The sequence below is a fragment of the Hypomesus nipponensis genome, chromosome 9 (assembly GCF_054491055.1).
Source record: "Hypomesus nipponensis isolate SF chromosome 9, ASM5449105v1, whole genome shotgun sequence".
Taxonomy (NCBI): Eukaryota; Metazoa; Chordata; class Actinopteri; order Osmeriformes; family Osmeridae; genus Hypomesus; species Hypomesus nipponensis.
The window spans coordinates 1,971,825-1,990,106 of NC_140369.1; the positions used below are offsets into that span (position 1 = coordinate 1,971,825).

At 51.5% G+C, this 18,282-nt stretch overlaps 1 protein-coding gene across 1 annotated transcript in view; it reads right to left on the bottom strand.

Moving 5' to 3' along the window:
• srgap3 (SLIT-ROBO Rho GTPase activating protein 3) overlaps positions 1 to 18,282 on the bottom strand; it is a 67,419-nt gene that overhangs the window by 40,048 nt on the left and 9,089 nt on the right. Inside the window, exon 2 of the mRNA XM_084705583.1 lies at positions 8,436 to 8,631. Within this exon, the coding sequence (XP_084561709.1) occupies positions 8,436 to 8,631 (196 nt within the window). The remainder of the gene's footprint in view (positions 1 to 8,435; positions 8,632 to 18,282) is intronic.

Genomic DNA, 18,282 nt, shown 5'->3' on the forward strand with positions numbered 1-18,282 from the left:
TCCGGATCGGGTTTCCCTAAGCCAATTGCACAACACAATTACTGCAGAGGGTTAGGGTGAGCGCCAACATCAAAGGCCCTCCCTTCAGACGACTACGCTAATGCTAATCAGCTCTAATGAAGCTGATATCTGGCTGCACCAGAGCTGCGTTCCCATTATTCCCCCTCTTAGCTTAACCTCAGCTAACACATCCGTCTATGACAGCCTGACGTTGTACCACAGCAGGATCTACATCATAGCTAGTACATGCAGTGCAGTAGTGCAGCATAGCTAGAACATGCAGTGCAGCATAGCTAGTACATGCAGTGCAGTAGTGCAGCATAGCTAGTACATGCAGTGCAGTAGTGCAGCATAGCTAGAACATGCAGTGCAGTAGTGCAGCATAGCTAGAACATGCAGTGCAGTAGTGCAGCATTGCTATTACATGCAGTGCAGTATAGCTAGAACATGCAGTGCAGTAGTGCAGCATAGCTAGAACATGCAGTGCAGTAGTGCAGGATAGCTAGTACATGCAGCGCAGTAGTGCAGCATAGCTAAAACATGCAGTGCAGTAGTGCAGCATAGCTAGTACATGCAGTGCAGTAGTGCAGCATAGCTAGTACATGCAGTGCGGTAGTGCAGCATAGCTAGTACATGCAGTGCAGTAGTGCAGCATAGCTAGTACATGCAGTGCAGTAGTGCAGCATAGCTAGTACATGCAGCGCAGTAGTGCAGCATAGCTAAAACATGCAGTGCAGTAGTGCAGCATAGCTAATACATGCAGTGCAGTAGTGCAGCATAGCTAGTACATGCAGTGCAGCATAGCTAGAACATGCAGTGCAGTAGTGCAGCATAGCTAGTACATGCAGTGCAGTAGTGCAGCATAGCTAGTACATGCAGTGCAGTAGCAGCATAGTTAGTACATGCAGTGCAGTAGTGCAGCATAGCTAGAACATGTAGTGCAGCATAGCTAGTACATGCAGCGCAGTAGTGCAGCATAGCTAGTACATGCAGTGCAGTAGTGCAGCATAGCTAGTACATGCAGTGCAGTAGTACACCTTGTACTGTAGCGAACCCTTTAAGCTACAGACCAGATGGATTCAACGCACAATAGGCTTTCAGTTAATGGCAATCGTTGGATCTTGGATCTCATCGCTTGAAAGGTGGTCAAGCTCATCACAGAATGATATCGCGACTAACCATTTCTGGTTAGCTAGTTAGCAAGGTCACACCTCTGCATGCTTTTTCTCTGTTGGGCAGCGACAGTCAGCAGGTCTGATATCTAGTTCAGCTGAATATGTCCAGCCTCCTGTTTGGGAATGATGAGAATTGAGACAAACGATCGACTTTTGGAATTGAGGGAAACGTAATAAATTTGATAGAAAAGAACTACAAATCCCACTTATCGGAAGGGGCTGCAGACCAGTCTGACAAGCAAGAGGTCACTGGTAATAATAGAATGATTAAATTCAAACCTCTGTTGCTATTGGTAAAGAGATTAACTGTCACAAAGTAAATCGAGGAAGTGAGAGCTCTGGGTGTTCTCACAATAGAACACCAAATTATGGGACGATGTTCTCTCTCTTTCTATCTCCCTCTTTCTCTCTCCCTCTCTCTTTCTATTATGTCTTATTCACAATCCTCTCTTTTTCCCTCTCTCTCTCTCTCTCTCTCTCTCTCTCTCTCTCTCTCTCTCTCTCTCTCTCTCTCTCTCTCTCTCTCTCTCTCTCTCTCTCTCTCTCTCTCTCTCTCTCTCTCTCTCTCTCTCTCTCTCACTCACTCACTCACTCACTCACTCACTCACTCACTCACTCACTCACTCACACACACACACACACACACACACACACACACACACACACACCTTATTCACACTACTCTCTCTCTCTCTCTCTCGTCACAGTCCCCTTCATGTGGCCTATTTCCTGTGTGGCTGCAGCTCTTGCGCTCGCTCTGTAACAGTCCTGCTTCAGTGCCCTATCTGGCTCGGGGCGTGGCCTGACTCCTCTCTGTATAATTGGTGTTTGTGGATAAGGAGAGCCCAGGGAACGGGCACCTCTCTCCTAATCCCCCAGAGGGGATGAGATGTATAATCACTTCCTTAAGCCCGACGAGAGAACTTTCTCTCCCGTTTCCCCTCCACTTCCTCGTTCTGGCCCTTTTGTTTGCCCTCTTTCTTTCTTCCTTTTTCTATCTCTCTCTCTCTCATCCTCCCCTTTCCAAGCCTCCCTGTCCAAACAGGATCCTAACTCTCCTTCTGAACACTTCACAGAAACACTCTGAGGCAAGCTTCTCATAGTCCTCTAATCCCAGATCAAATATTAATTTGATGAATTAATATTAATCACTTTTCTCTCTGTTTACTCAAATTTAGTCAGCTGTTTTGAGTGACAAGGGCTCTGGATTATTTGCGTGACAAACAGCTGCAGAGAAGGACATCAATAACTCTCTGACAAGGCAGCGTTCAAAGACGCAGTGCTACGCTAACTCAGATGCAAAATCATACGTTTTTCATACATTATTAGCTTTAGCAATTACTGTAGCATGTAGATTTTAGCTGCAAACTGCAAGTCACGCTACTGTAACATTCGAGGCGGTTTCATCGCTGAGTCAGCAAGAAACTGCAGGCGCAAACAAAACGCTGTAATGGGAAGGAGAAGCCCTGAAAAACACACACAAGAAACACACACAAGAAACACACAAGAAACATAGACAAGCAACTGAGAATGTTCCCAGGACTTCTATTCTCTGGACAGAATATGAGAGCTGATAAGGTCACAACTGATCGGGATTAACATAAACACATAGGAAATCCCATTTCTTCCACAATTTTTCATGGCAAAGTGACTCTGCTCAGCCTGATATAAAGAATACAAGTGCCAAACAAATCTTATTGTACTGCTTAATAATGGATGAGGCCCTAACTATGTCTAGCAGTAGCAAACTACTGAAGTGCTCATGTGCCGTCTGAATACTAGCTGCTGGTAGACCTCCTCCCAACCTTCTCCTGAGGAAGGAGAGTAAGGACACAGGCACTCTTTTCCCCAGCTGTTGTCCTCATTTCACAGGAATTGGGAGCAGAAGGTGGGTAATTAGGCCCGTGTGTGTGTGTGTGTGTGCGCAAACATAGCTGGGTCACATCTCTGGGAGTATTTTCACACAGTGCCGAACGTAGCCCACGGCAAGAAACGTCCGGGCACCAGAGCCTTGGCCGGCTCCCTTTCTCCCCAGCACACAGCCCCCATCCTGGGCAGGGGACACCGGGAGCCTAGCCTGGCTCTCAGGCTCTCAGTCAACAACACCATGGGGCATGGTTCCCAGGCAGCGTTCAAGCATTTTCTAGGACAACCAGACAATTTATGCTGACAGGCCCTTTGGTTTAGAGCAAGGCTTCCAGCGACTCTATAAAGCCCTCCCTGACTCCTTCCTGCCCTGCCTCCCCTGGCCTCCCTCCCTGACTCCTTCCTGCCCTGCCTCCCCTGGCCTCCCTCCCTGACTCCTTCCTGCCCTGCCTCCCCTGGCCTCCTGTGGGTGTGTGCGAGTATGATGACAGCCTGTGGGGGATCTGGTGAGTATCGGGAAAGTCAGTTTCCCCCGTGGCCCCTCCCCCCTCCTCCCATCATTACGGAGTCAGGTGTCAATAACACGTAGAGGACTGGCGGAGCAATGGTGTCCAAGCTGTGAGTGTGTGTGAGAGTGTGTGTGTGTATGTGTGAGAAAATCAGTGTGTGTGTGTGTGTGCATTCGGGAGAGCAGACGGCAACTCATAACATCACACAGCATCTGCCTCCGAGTCTTTCACCCCTCTACTAATAAAAGAAAGAGAGTAGAGGGAGAGAAAGAGAGAGCATGGAAAAGTACACAGGAAGATGTATGTTTTCCAAACGCACAGCCGCCTGACTGTAATCCCTTTAATTCAGGGCCTGAAGGGGAGACGGCCAAGCCTCTTCCTAACTCCGCCCCCTGCTTCGTAACTCCGCCCTCTGCTTCGTAACTCCGCCCCCTGGACAGCTGTCAGGAGCCGCCACAACGCTGCCAGGTAGAAACCCAAGATCTTCACCTAATCACAGGAATCAAACGTCTTACCTAAAACTTTCCACAGTTAGCCAAACCCAGAGCCTGCTAAACACGTCTAATCCCTTTCTACACCTGCCTGTGCTCATCAGTTGGAAGAGAGAGGGGATCACCGAATCAGAGGCGGTATCGAAAGGGAAGGGGAAGAGAATGGGGGCCCGCGATGCCCTGCCAGCCTCCACCGTTAGAAAGATGTCTGCCTTTGCTGCCAACCAGAGACGCTGTTTCGATACGCTGCAGTGCTGAACACAGTTTCTGTGGCCCTTTTTATAGGCTGGGGTGGGGGTGGGGGAGGGGTTATAGAGGCAGTGCCAGCATTTGATAGAGTGCAGCTGCATTGAGATTTAGCCTGGGCCAGATGATACTGAGGTGGAAACACACACAGACACACATCCACACAAAGACACACATCCACACACAGACACACATCCACACAAAGACACACATCCACACACAGACACACATCCACACATCCACACAAAGACACACATCCACACACAGACACACGTCCACACAAAGACACACATCCACACAAAGACACACATCCACACACATCCACACATCCACACAAAGACACACATCCACACAAAGACACACATCCACACACAGACACACATCCACACAAAGACACACAGACACACATCCACACAAAGACACACATCCACACAAAGACACACATCCACACACAGACACACATCCACACAAAGACATCCACCACTCGTGTGTACACAGATTCCAAATGCAGGCGGGGACGGTGTGTTTATCCAGAGCAGCCTCACGTTCTCACAGGGACTGGGGATCTCTGGGGATCTCTGGGGATCTCTGGGGATCTCTGGGGATCTCTGGGGATCTCTGGGGATCTCTGGGGATCTCTGGGGATCTCTGGGGATCTCTGGGGATCTCTGGGGATCTCTGGGGACAAGCATGTCTGATGCTGGTGGCATCAAGCAGGGCAGTCTCTTCTCCTGCCTCTCCTCTGACCACCAGAGAGCAGTCAGGGTGTGGTGACTGCAGCTACAGCTTTGTATCCACACACACACACCCAGTCACCCCCACACAACCCCACACACACACCCAGTCACCCCCACATACAGTCCCAGCACCAATCCACCAGACCCATACATAACACATGCTGTAGGCTTAGCTTTCCACTGGGACTCCGTGAAAAGCTCTCATATTCAGAAGCTAATAAATAATTAGTGAAGCATCACTGGAACGTGGCCATGAATATCGCTTCACTTCTCAGCTCTTCAGATGAACTGGGCTGAAGCTTAATAGGGACAGCCGGCAGATTGAGGGGAAAAACAGTGATTAAAATATCCCCTCTCATGACATGAGGCTATATGCTATGAATTGCAGTGTTAATATAGATATTTATTTCTGGTTTCTGATGAAGTTTTTATGGCTTAACGTCCCAATTAGCCAGCTGAGGTCATAGGAACCAATGGAGCAGCCAAATAGCATCCAGTTGTGCAGGAGAGAGGAAACCTGCAGTCTGGAACAGGTCTGGTCCTGTTCTAGCACAGTTACCGTCACACTGGATCGTGCAGATAGATGGCTCTTAAATTGCCTATTTCCATCAACACACACAGGCGTGCGCGCACACACACAAACACACACACACAAAGACGTGAACTCACATATGAGCACATACACACAGACACAAAAACAGAATTGGACATTAATGCAAACTTCATCTTATCTGTCCCAGACAGGTTATGTTTCTTCTCAGTACTGCATGAGCTGCTTTATAACGGCTTGGTTGCTTCTGATTACGTGTAATCCCCTGCCCACACACAGGCGGCCTGCGTCAGAATTTAACGGTGTGAGATAAGAATCCCTATTTAATGATGAATCCCAAACAGCCTGTTCAATCAATACCACGTTTTTCAAATCAAATCCAACTTTATTCGTACAGCCCTTTATACAGACATAGCAAGACGAGCGGGCACTGGATCGACACAGATGGAAAATAAGAGACTTAGAAATGTGCTGTGAGGAGGTCCTTAGAGGCTCACTGGATGGGGTCCTTAGAGGCTCACTGGATGGGGTCCTTAGAGGCTCACTGGATGGGGTCCTTAGAGGCTCACTGGATGGGGTCCTTAGAGGCTCACTGGATGGGGTCCTTAGAGGCTCACTGGATGGGGTCCTTAGAGGCTCACTGGATGGGGTCCTTAGAGGCTCACTGGATGGGGTCCTTAGAGGCTCACTGGATGGGGTCCTTAGAGGCTCACTGGATGGGGTCCTTAGAGGCTCACTGGATGGGGTCCTTAGAGGCTCACTGGATGGGGTCCTTAGAGGCTCACTGGATGGGGCCGGTGTCTTAGAGGCTCACTGGATGGGGCCGGTGTCTTAGAGGCTCACTGGATGGGGGTCTTAGAGGCTCACTGGATGGGGTCCTTAGAGGCTCACTGGATGGGGTCCTTAGAGGCTCACTGGATGGGGTCCTTAGAGGCTCACTGGATGGGGTCCTTAGAGGCTCACTGGATGGGGTCCTTAGAGGCTCACTGGATGGGGTCCTTAGAGGCTCACTGGATGGGGCCGGTGTCTTAGAGGCTCACTGGATGGGGTCTTAGAGGCTCACTGGATGGGGGTCTTAGAGGCTCACTGGATGGGGTCCTTAGAGGCTCACTGGATGGGGTCCTTAGAGGCTCACTGGATGGGGTCCTTAGAGGCTCACTGGATGGGGGTCTTAGAGGCTCACTGGATGGGGTCCTTAGAGGCTCACTGGATGGGGTCCTTAGAGGCTCACTGGATGGGGTCCTTAGAGGCTCACTGGATGGGGTCCTTAGAGGCTCACTGGATGGGGTCATTAGAGGCTCACTGGATGGGGTCCTTAGAGGCTCACTGGATGGGGGTCTTAGAGGCTCACTGGATGGGGCCCTTAGAGGCTCACTGGTGTGTGTGTGTGTGTGTGTACGACACCTGATTGACAGAAGGGAACTGGACATGAGGACAGCTCCTGCATAGTGATGTCACAAAGACGATATGTGGGATGGGATCCTATACGCCCTATTCTCCCCCTCCCCCCTCCTCCTCCACCCCCCCCCCCTCCTCCCACCCACCCACCCACCTCCTCCCCCCAAACTCAATTAATCTAATGAGAGCCTCTAAATCTGCATGCTGCGTCAGTGCAGCTCTAGCAGACTGACAGTACCCAGCAGAGCCAGAGGCTGCAACACACACTGGCACTGAGCCTAGCACGGCTAACCTCTGTCACAAAGCTAGCTAGCTAGCTAACCTCTGTCACAAAGCTAGCATGGCTAACCTCTGTCACAAAGCTAGCTAGCTAATAAAGTTTTATTTGTTCAGTGCGGGTCAAGCCAACAGCTAGTAGGGCAGGGGCCCAGGTAGCAGGTTGGTTCCTGGTGGTGCGTGGGTGGGGGGTGACCTGCCATCTTTCACAGCTCTGTTTTGTTTTCCCACAGTGCAGCGCTGGCAGCCAGGACGCGGTCACAGACAGGTTGCTAAGCAGCAAGGGGAGCCATGCTGTGCTTGACCTATCCCAGCAGCCTTCGCACACAGAGTATGTACACAAACTGTACCTTATACACACACACACACACACACTAAACTCTAAACCAATCCACACAAACACAAAGACACACACTCTCTCTTTCTCCACTGGATTCTTCACAGCGTTAATGAGGAGATGATTCTGGGGTTGGCATCTAATAACACAGTGTATATTTCTCAGAAGGTTGCTCTTTGCCGCAGAGTTCTGCACTACATGCAGCCACAGCTTTGTGATTAGCCAGAGAGCTGAGTCTAGCTCGGCTGGCTAGCTGTATATCTTTCACTGGCAGCTTTCCCTGACAAGAGAATTGCCCATTGATCTAAAGGGGATACTGGTTCATTAGCATGCAGAGATGGATACTCAGCTTGGGATGGGGCAACTGGCAGGGGGCTGCATTGGTAGAGGGTTGTGTTGTAGGGGACTGTGTTAGTATAGGGCTGTGTTAGTATAGGGCTGTGTTAGTATAGGGCTGTGTTGGTAGACAGAGAGAATATGCTAGGGACTGTGATTTACAGCAGGGGCGAGTACTGGACAGATTGAGGATAGAGTGAGACAAAGGGTGGAGCAGCATGAGAACTGGGGAAAATAATGACTTGGCGAGCATGTATACGTCTGTGTGTGTGTCTGTGTGTGTGTCTGTGTGTGTGTGTGTCTGTGTGTGTGTGTGTGTCTGTGTGTGTGTGTCTGTGTGTGTGTGTTTGTGTGTGTGTTTGTCTACAACTATAACGACACACACATGCAGGAGCAAGTCTTATTGTCTCATTCCCACACTTAATGTCACTGTCTTACACACACACACAAACCTATACGCCCATAAAGTCTGACAGGGTGTGTGTCTGGGCCTGGAGGAGGGAGGGGAACTCACTTGAACTGGTGGTGTTCCCTGGAGCTGCGGATCTTGGAGGAGAAGCGCTCGGCCAGCTTCTCCAGGCTGCGAGAGTACTCCAACTGGATCTCTGCCTTGCGGCGGAAGAACTCCTGCAGATCCTGCAGCAGCTGGATGCGAGAATCGGACTGCTGCTCCAGACACTTGAACTGCTCCACCAGCTGGTTACGGATCTCTGTCGGAGCAAAACAACAACCACAAACGGTTGTTTACACCTCAGGAGGGGGGGGGGGGGTGGAGGTTGTTTACACTTCTGTCTTGGGTCCTGTCAGGACAAGCCTGCGGTGTCAGTGATGGAGTTGTGATGTTTCAGAGGGTTTAAATACATTGATGCCCAACAAGAAATCTGTGTTCACCTTTGACAAGTGAATATTTTACCGCTATATGTTGTAACTGTGAAGATTCCTCAAGCAAGAGGCATCAAACCACGGTTTTGGGGGAGTTTGGAAAAACAAGCTTTTACTTTATATCTCTCGACCGTGAGCATTTATAAATAATCTGGTTCATAATAAACCCAAACTGCTTTTTCTGAAGAGGAGAAACTCCCGCTCTGAGTTTGGAGGGACCGTGTGAGAGCGAGCTACAGGAATGTCTACCGCCAGCCACCGTCCTGTCATCAACGCTGCGATAACCAGCGTAGCTGCAAACCCCTCAGTTAGGGTCCAAATGCGCCACCGAAGTACGTCAGCGCTCAGGGAACTTGACCCATTCTGCAGGACCTCACCGTCAGAGGAATCCCACGGTGCCTGAAACCAGAATCTGCTTTGTAGTGTCGTCACCACGAGTCTCCACGGCCTTCACCAAGGGACAAAGACTGGCCTATTTCACCTGACACAATTGGAGATTTCCTTTTGAGATCTACATAAAGGGGAAGTATATGACACCAACAAGGGCACAGAGCCAGCAGGGTGGCTGAGTCCGATGGAAAAGGAAAGCCCCAACTCAATATGCATCCTGTACCGAACACATGACATCTAACCTGTTTGGTATATCAAAGGAGCGTTCACTCCCACATCAAACAAAAACGTTCCTTCGTTTTGTTCTCTGCGGGGTTCCTGTCTGTGACCGGGGTGGACAGATAGCAGCACTAACAGACACACAGACAGCAGCGCAAACAGACACACAGATAGCAGCACTAACAGACACACAGATAGCAGCACTAACAGACACACAGATAGCAGCACTAACAGACACACAGATAGCAGCGCTAACAGCCAAGCCCTGCCCGGGTATATAACCAGGCCCTGCCGGGGATACACCCAGGCCCTGCCCAGGATACATCCAGGCCCTGCCCAGGATACACCCAGGCCCTGCCCAGGATATAACCAGGCCCTGCCCAGGATATAACCAGGCCCTGCCCAGGATATATCCAGGCCCTGCCTGACACCCAGGATTTGGAGCCCCTCTCTCCCCCAGTGATGTTGTTCTGCCTGACCCTGGCCTCCAGCACTACACTACAATCTGTGGTTAACCACACTGTCCTGGCCCTACCCTTTACCCAGGGGCCTCCCTCTCTCTCTCCCTTTCTACCTCTTTCATTCTATCTCCCTCTTTCATTCTATCTCCCTCTCTCATTCTAACCTCTCTTGCTCATTTTCTCTCCCTCTCCTTTTCCCTACTCCTTCCCTCTTTCACCCCGCATCCCTCCCTCCCTCCCTCTCTCTCTCACCCTCCCTTCTCCCTCTCCCCCTTTCTCCTTCTCCATTTCTCCTCCCTCCAGCCCAGCTTATGTGCCGAAGCCCAAGACAGCCTACAAGGCAGCTCGAAGGTTCTCGTATAACGAGGACCAGCCGTGAAGATGCCTCTGCTGCAGCAACATTCCGCTTCTCCGCTTTCAGCGACGCCTGAACGTCACCACACTCAAGACGTCTCTCCTTCCTTCCTTTCACTCTCCTGACCCGTTCTCCCTCGTCTTGTGTGTCATTCCTCCTCTGGATGTATTTGGTGACAAAAACGGTGGCGGAGGAGAAGAGCCATGAATGGCAAGTAAGACCGCTTTTTAAAAAGTCTTGTTTGAAAAAGGGTGAAACAAGAAGCGGGGGTTGGTGCAGCTGCAGATCTGACAGACTGGGTCTGGGGAGGAAAATAGGTCACGCACGCCAGAAGTGTGTCTCTCCTCTCCTCTTAGGAACCACGGCAGAGTTCCTCCCCCAGTGTTCCAGGTTCCCTCACAGGGAGAACGCAGAACCCTCGCTGTGGCTCATCTGGTGTGCCCCGCCTCCCCTCAGCAGGAGGGGGGGGGTGACTTTAACCCCCGAGGACTCAGACGACGTCCCGACAGCATCGAATCGAGCTTGCTTAAAACCAGCTAGCTGCAGCCATGTCTCAAAGCTCAGAAACATTCAAAACCGACCTTTTAAGAACATCAAATGTGAAACATAGGAGAATGTAAAAACATTCATGGGTTTTGCGGAATTAAACATTGAATTTCATGACATCAAGAGACCTCTCTGTTGCGAAGCAGGGCTGGTTCTTGGAGGGCACAGTAATCAAGGCTCTAAAGCTCATTATTTCACAGTGAGCTTCCCATTGAAAAAAAGCGCATTAGCATCAAACTGCAGTCTGGGGTCGTTTGTTTTTGGAGTTTGTCTGGATAAACACAAGCTGCTCCTGGTAAAAGGGGAGGGGTTCAGAGGGGTAATCTGACTGTCAAAAAGCTTTGGTAATTAGAAATAAGCCATGAGCACAACCTTCAATCGAAGGGTACAATTTACTTCCCTTTAATTCTTCGTTTGATTAGGCAGTCCAGCAATTACACCCAGCAGACACACAGCATGGCTTCTCTGCTAAACGTTTCAGTTTGGGGATCTGAATGCAGGCTGTCCACTCACCGAGGACGGCCACCAAAGAGAGATGAGAGGCGGGGACAGGGGGGAGGCAGGGGGGCAGGGGGGCAGGGGGACGGGGGGGGCAGGGGGAAGGGGGACGGGAGGGCAGGGGGACGGGGGGGCAGGGGGACGGGGGGGCAGGGGGACGGGGGGGGCAGGGGGAAGGGGGGGAGGCAGGGGGGCAGGGGGAAGGGGGGGAGGCAGGGGGGCAGGGGGAAGGGGGGAGGCAGGGGGGCAGGGGGACGGGGGGGGGGCAGGGGGAAGGGGGACGGGAGGGCAGGGGGACGGGGGGGGCAGGGGGACGGGGGGGGCAGGGGGGCAGGGGGACGGGGGGGGCAGGGGGAAGGGGGGGGAGGCAGGGGGACGGGGGGGGCAGGGGGGGCAGGGGGGAAGTGAGGTTGGGGAGAGGGGAGGTGAAGCAGAACGGTGGTGAGCCTCGCCTTGTGGGCCGGTTCCTCGCCCAGCTGGGACCACATCACGGCTGATGGCGAGCCCCTTCTGATGGCTGTACATCTGGGACCTGGCTCTCATTCCACAGGGGTGTGGGGCATGCCACACCCCCTCTTAGAAAATGATAAATCCCTCCGTCCGTTCTCCCCCACACACACACGCCCACAATCCCCCCCCCCCCCCTTACATTTCTGATTAAGTAAAGTATATTTAACGTCCGCATCCTCAGTTAGGAGAAAATGCGGTCCCACTGACTTTTGACGAACAAACCGACGACCTTGCTAACAGACTGGAGGGTCTGGGAGGTATCAGAATCACTTTGTTTGCTGCACTGCATCAAGAGAAAACTACAAGCTTTTTAGCAAGTCAGATCAATAGTGAATGATTGCTCCGATCCAGTTACTACAGCACTTATAAAGAAAAGCTGTCTGATTCTGGAAAACTAAACCGATGAGGCAGCAGTTCTGTGGCTTTCAGAGAAGCGACTGGAGTCACTGGCGTCTTTCACTGCGCATTTAAACATGCAGACAGATGGGCCTTTGTCAACCTGCATCAATCCACTGTGCGTCCCTCCAAGTCTGTTCTCTGTTGATAAAACCTACCAGTGTCTGTGAGGGTAGAACTGGCACCACCGTGACTGTACTGTATGTTTCAGTCTGTACTGTCTGTCTATGTGTGTGAGTGTGTGTAGTATAGAGACATGTTAAATGTCAAAGAGGCTCTTTGCTTTATCTCGTTAAACAATTGTGCTGAACACATCTCCATCTGCAAACAACCCTGTCCAACACCGCCACACACACACACACACACACACACACACACACACCCTCCCCTCACCACACACACACACACCCACCCTCCCCTCACCACACACACACACACCCTCACCACACACACACACACCCTCCCCTCACCACACACACACACACCCACCCTCCCCTCACCACACACACACACACCCTCACCACACACACACACACACACCCTCCCCTCACCACACACACACACACCCACCCTCCCCTCACCACACACACACACACCAGCCCCTCACACACACACACACACACACCCCTGTCCCTAGCAGCCTGTGTGACACTGGTTATCTACGCTGATCTACAGCTGAGCTCATTAACCTGCCCTGGGAGACCGGCAGGCCTGAAGCTCTGACCTTGACACAATACCACAATACATCACCATTATCACCTCCTGTGTGAGTGTGTGTGTGTAGTGTGTGTGAAGCTGGAGTGTGTGTATAAGCACCCCACCCGGCCACCACGCCCTCCCCATGGCTGTGCTGGACAGGCCTGGTGTCTCTTCCTGGTGTGACAGCTTTGAGTCAGCAAGCGTGACTCCTCACCAGCTACGCCAACGAAAAGCTCTCCATTTGCTGGCGTGGGTCGACTGCATACATACTGGAGGAGGGAGTTTACTGATCTGCCCCGGTTACACTGGTCTGGGGTCTCTTGCTGGACAGGCCTGTTGAGGTGAAAGCTGCTGATCCACAGGGCGGATCCTCCCAGAACAATACCAGGAAGTGGGACATCCCTGACCTTTGACCTGTCAACATGGAGGGAAAACAGCCCGGCTGGCCTGGGCTTCAGGGAGGTGTGCTGGGCATGACTGCCTTTCAGTGGACTAGCCTGACAAGGGCCACTTGGTAGGTGTGTGCGTGTGTGTGTGTGTAGAGATAGTGTGTGTGTGTGTGTTGTGTGTGTGTGTATAGCTAGTGTGTGTGTGTGTGTATAGCTAGTGTGTGGCTCCCAGAGGTCATAAATCTTCCTCAATCTGAGATGTTTTTATCTTCCTCTGTGGTTTCCCTAAAGCCAAGAAGAAAATGCTCCACAGCAGCTGTGTAAAAGACATCTCGCTTCAATAACCTGCTGCTCTCTATACACTTCTATAACACAAGTGTTAGGAAAGTAAACGATCGTTACTTTTAAAGCCTAAGTCTGTATAACCTGGTATGTAAACCATGGATGAAGACAGAAATGCACCTTACTTTTGTTCCTCAAGGTAGCCCCTCCCCACACTGCCCCGCCCCGCCCTGCCCCGCCCTGCCCCCCCCGCTACTCAGAAGTGGTTCAGGATGCTGACCCACTGACGCAGCAGATTCACAGGCGGGCAGTCATCATGGATGGTTGCATAATGACTCCTTCAGGCAATTAAATGGAAAGAGAACTGATTAACCTCCCGCAGCTACATTAATGTCTGTTCATTAACAGAGAGGGGACCTGAGACTGGCAACCTCCTGGGGGGGGGGGGGGGGGGGGAGGAGGAGGGGGGGGGGGGGTGAGGAGTGGGATAAACAAGCAGAACTTAGAAGAGAGAGAAGTCAGTGAAGGAGAAAATATGGCATTTGAGAGAAAGGAGGTGGGTGAAGGAGAGGGAGACAGTTTGAAACAGATATGAAGAATGAGAGAAAAGACAGAGAGAAGGAGGAGATTAGAGGGAGACAGAGTAGAGATTTAGAGGATGTTGGTCTCATTGGTACACAGGCTCGTAACACACTATGGTGAAGCTCTAAGTGTGTGTGTGTGTATGTGTGTGTTTTTTGAGTATCCTCAGGGCAGTTGGCACAGAAGAGAGGCAGTGCATGGGTGTGTGTGTGTGCATGGCTGTGTGTGTGTGCATGGGTGTGTGTGTGTGCATGGCTGTGTGTGTGTGCATGCATGCAGTGTTGTGCAATGGGCAAACCCGTTAAAGCCCAATGGCCAAAGCCATTGTTTCACACATGCACGCTCGCGCGTACACACACACACACACACACAAACACACACGCGCGCACACCAGGCAGCCAATCTGCTGACACAGAACAGTAAACAGGGTTCATTTCACCTCGAGGCTGTTCTGTCTGGATATTATCAGTTTAATGACTGAACTGAAGTGTATCGTTTGTGTGTGAAACTGTGAATGTGTCACATTTGCAGAGCTTTGGATCATTTCCAATATGAAGCCAACGCAAGGGTGTTGGTGATGCATGATACCTGATGCAAGGCATGCAAAAAGTCACAGACATTCCAGTATGAGACTGAAAGAGAGCACTTGTATTGCATGCGTGTGTGTGGGTACAGCGTGTGCGCGTGTGTGTGTGTTTATGTGCAGGGTAATCCAGGAGGTTCATGGGTTTCTGGAACATCTGGGAGCGCCACATGAAAAACAAACAGACTCACGGAATAAGCTTCCTTGGCAACAATGACCCAGGCTTGCTATTGCTGTGGTTATACACACACACACACACACACACACACACACAGAGCAGATAAAGGGGCTTCCTCTGAACTAACTACAGTCACCTAATCCTCCTCCAGCCTGCTCAGCCTTGGCTCCATAGAGCCCAGGTCTCTCACAGCCCTCCTCCACAGGATGAATGCTGCTGCTGACACACTGACACTGAGGCAATCATGCCAGCCTGTCACCCTGCCTACCTGCCTGCCTGCCTGACTACCTATATCAACTGGCCGGCCTGTCTGCCCTGCCTCTGTCTCTCTCTCCGTGTCTTTCTCTCTCTGCCTCTCTCTCTGCCTTTCTCTCTCTGCCTCTCTCTCTCTGCCTCTCTCTCTCTGCCTCTCTCTCTCTGCCTCTCTCTCTCTGCCTCTCTCTCTCTCTGCCTCTCTCTCTCTGCCTCTCTCTCTCTCTGCCTCTCTCTCTGCCTCTCTCTCTCTGCCTCTCTCTCTCTCTGCCTCTCTCTCTCTGCCTCTCTCTCTCTCTGCCTCTCTCTCTCTGCCTCTCTCTCTCTGCCTCTCTCTCTCTGCCTCTCTCTCTCTCTGCCTCTCTCTCTGCCTCTGCATCAACACTTACTCCAGTCCGACACCCTCTCTGTCTCCTGTGTTGCAGGTGGAGCCAGAGTGCAGCAGCCTGGCCCAGTGCAGCAGCCTGGCCCAGTGCAGCAGCCTGGCCCAGTGCAGCAGCCTGGCCCAGTGCAGCAGCCTGGCCCAGTGCAGCAGCCTGGCCCAGTGCAGCAGCCTGGCCCAGTGCAGCAGCCTGGCCCAGACCCAGTCTGGCTCCACCTGATAAGAGAGCAGCAGCAGATCAATGACTCGCCTCTACTGGACCCTGGGGCCTCCTTAGCCTGTCTGTCTGCCTGTCTGCCTGCCTGCCTGCCTGTCTGTCTGTCTGTCTGTCTGTCTGTCTGTCTGCCTGCCTGTCTGCCTGTCTGTCTGTCTGTCTGTCTGTCTGTCTGTCTGCCTGCCTGTCTGCCTGTCTGTCTGTCTGTCTGTCTGTCTACGTGCCCATTTCTCTTTCTGCTAGTCTGCCTGTGTGTCTACCTGTCTGGCTCTCTGCCTACCTGTCATCCTGCCTGTCTGTCTCTTAAGGACACTCCCCAGGTATAATAAGATTCTGTGTATCAGATCTTCCTTCCTGCTGAAGCAATCTTGGTGCGTGTGGACGGCAGCAGTGATTTGCGGTGGAAAAATACATACGATTTCTTTCAGATGAATAAGGATATGAAACCGGAATAAGACCTGGCAGTGTGAATGTCAGGCGAACGGAAATTCAGACACACATGCCCTCATCACAGAGAGAGGGGGAAGAGAGAGGGAGACAGAGAGTGACAGAGAGAGGGAAGAGAGGGGGAAGAGAGAGGGAGAGAGAGAGAGAAGAGAGAGGGAAGAGAGAGAGAAGAGAGAGGGAGAGAGAGAGAGAAGAGAGAGGGAGAGAGAGAGAGAAGAGAGAGGGAGAGAGAGAGAGAAGAGAGAGGGAAGAGAGAGAGGGAGAGAGAGAGGGAAGAGAGAGAGGGAGAGAGAGAGGGAAGAGAGAGGGGGAGACAGAGAGTGACAGAGAGAGGGAAGAGAGAGGGGGAGACAGAGAGCGACGGAGAGAGGGAAGAGAGGGGGAGACAGAGAGGGGGAGAGAGAGGGAAGAGAGGGGGAAGAGAGAGGGGGAGAGAGAGAGCGACGGAGAGAGGGAAGAGAGGGGGAAGAAGGAGTGAAGAGGGAGGGAAGAGAGAGACGGAGTGAGAGAACAGGAAATGGAGAAAAAAAGAAGAAATCATGTTCAGACATTCCTCTCATCCCTCCTCTGCATCGATTTCTGTCTCTCGCCCCGGTATCACCATCTAGGGTGTCATCGGGTTATCGAGTCCTTCAGGGAGCCAAGCCCTCCGCCCCTAGAACAGCAGACACGCCCCCAAACGATGGAGCTGTCAGTCATGACCGTTTCTATGGCACCGGCTGCCCAGAAGCACAGAGGAATTGGTGGTGGTAGGGGGGGGGGGGGGGCTGCATGGTGTCTCCATGGCAACATGGGCGTGCACCAGGCAAGTCCATTGGGAGCGTCTGATTGGTGAAGAGGTGAGGGGGAAGAGGAGATGGCGATAGGCTGGGAAGTGGAGTGAGAGAGAGATTCCACATGCAGGTTGGTCGGCAGTAAGGAGACGTGAATTCTGTTCTCTTTTTGTGTATCTCGGAGTGGGTTACACAGGAAACACAAGATGTTTAGTACAGTCAAGCCAGATCGGATTAGTGAACTATTGTTGCCTTTAGAACCTTAGCAACAGTTGTAAATTAAAGTCTACACACATTTTCATACACTTGAGGAAAATAGGCCTACATTGCTCTGTAAGAAAAGCTAATTTAACACCCTGCATTTACATATGAGTAAATCTACAAAAAAAAAAAAACTGTCACAGCAGATAACTAAAGGCCTTCAACTGAATAGGAACCTGCCTGGAGTCATTCCCCTGGATGAAGACATGCAGAGCATCTGATCGCGCTAACAAGCTTAGCCGTGACATTTGTCAATGTTCCAACATTGATTCAGTCAGAGGGTCTCACAGACAGCTAACGCTGCTGGGACAAGCATCCACAGAGGCCAAGGTCACCTGGTGCTGAACAGTCAACTGAGAGAGAGGGGGAGAGGGAGAGAGGGAGGGGGGAGGGGGGAGAGGGAGGGGGGAGAGGGAGGGGGAGAGGGGAGAGGGAGGTATGGAGAAAAAGGGAGATAGAAAAAGAGGGAGAGAAAAAGAGGGAGAGAGACAGAAAAAGACCAAAGGAGGGAAAGAGAAAGAGAGACAGACACACTGGGCCATAAAGAGAGATGAAGAAAGACAGAGAAAGAAAAAAGGAGAGGGAAAGAAGAAACAACAATGAAGGAAGAGACTTGATGCTCTCCTGCAGACATGAATGGGGAGAGCTGTTCAGTCCAAGCCCTCCGACCTCAGCGAGCACAAAGACGCAATTCACTTTCAATTCCCCCCCCTTCTCCCTCCAGAAAATTATCTCTCTGACTCTTTCAAACAAAGCCGGCTGCATCCCTCCATCACCCGTTGTGAGTCATAGTGCAGAGTAACGTACGGTAAATTGATGTCTAATGGCATGTGAAAGGAAAGGAGAAGAATCCATCTCCGCCGAATACGTGATGTGAGACAACTATGCTGATGGTTAGCTAGCACTTTCCACCTGAAGTTGTCCGTGTCAGGGTCTGTCATTTAGCCTACTTTCCGATGTGTCAACGCTGTACTAGGCTACGTTAAAAGGCCCTTACAACTTACAACGTTCCCTGGGTATAATTGCTAGCAGAGTGCTGGCTTATTAAATAATGAGCACCTG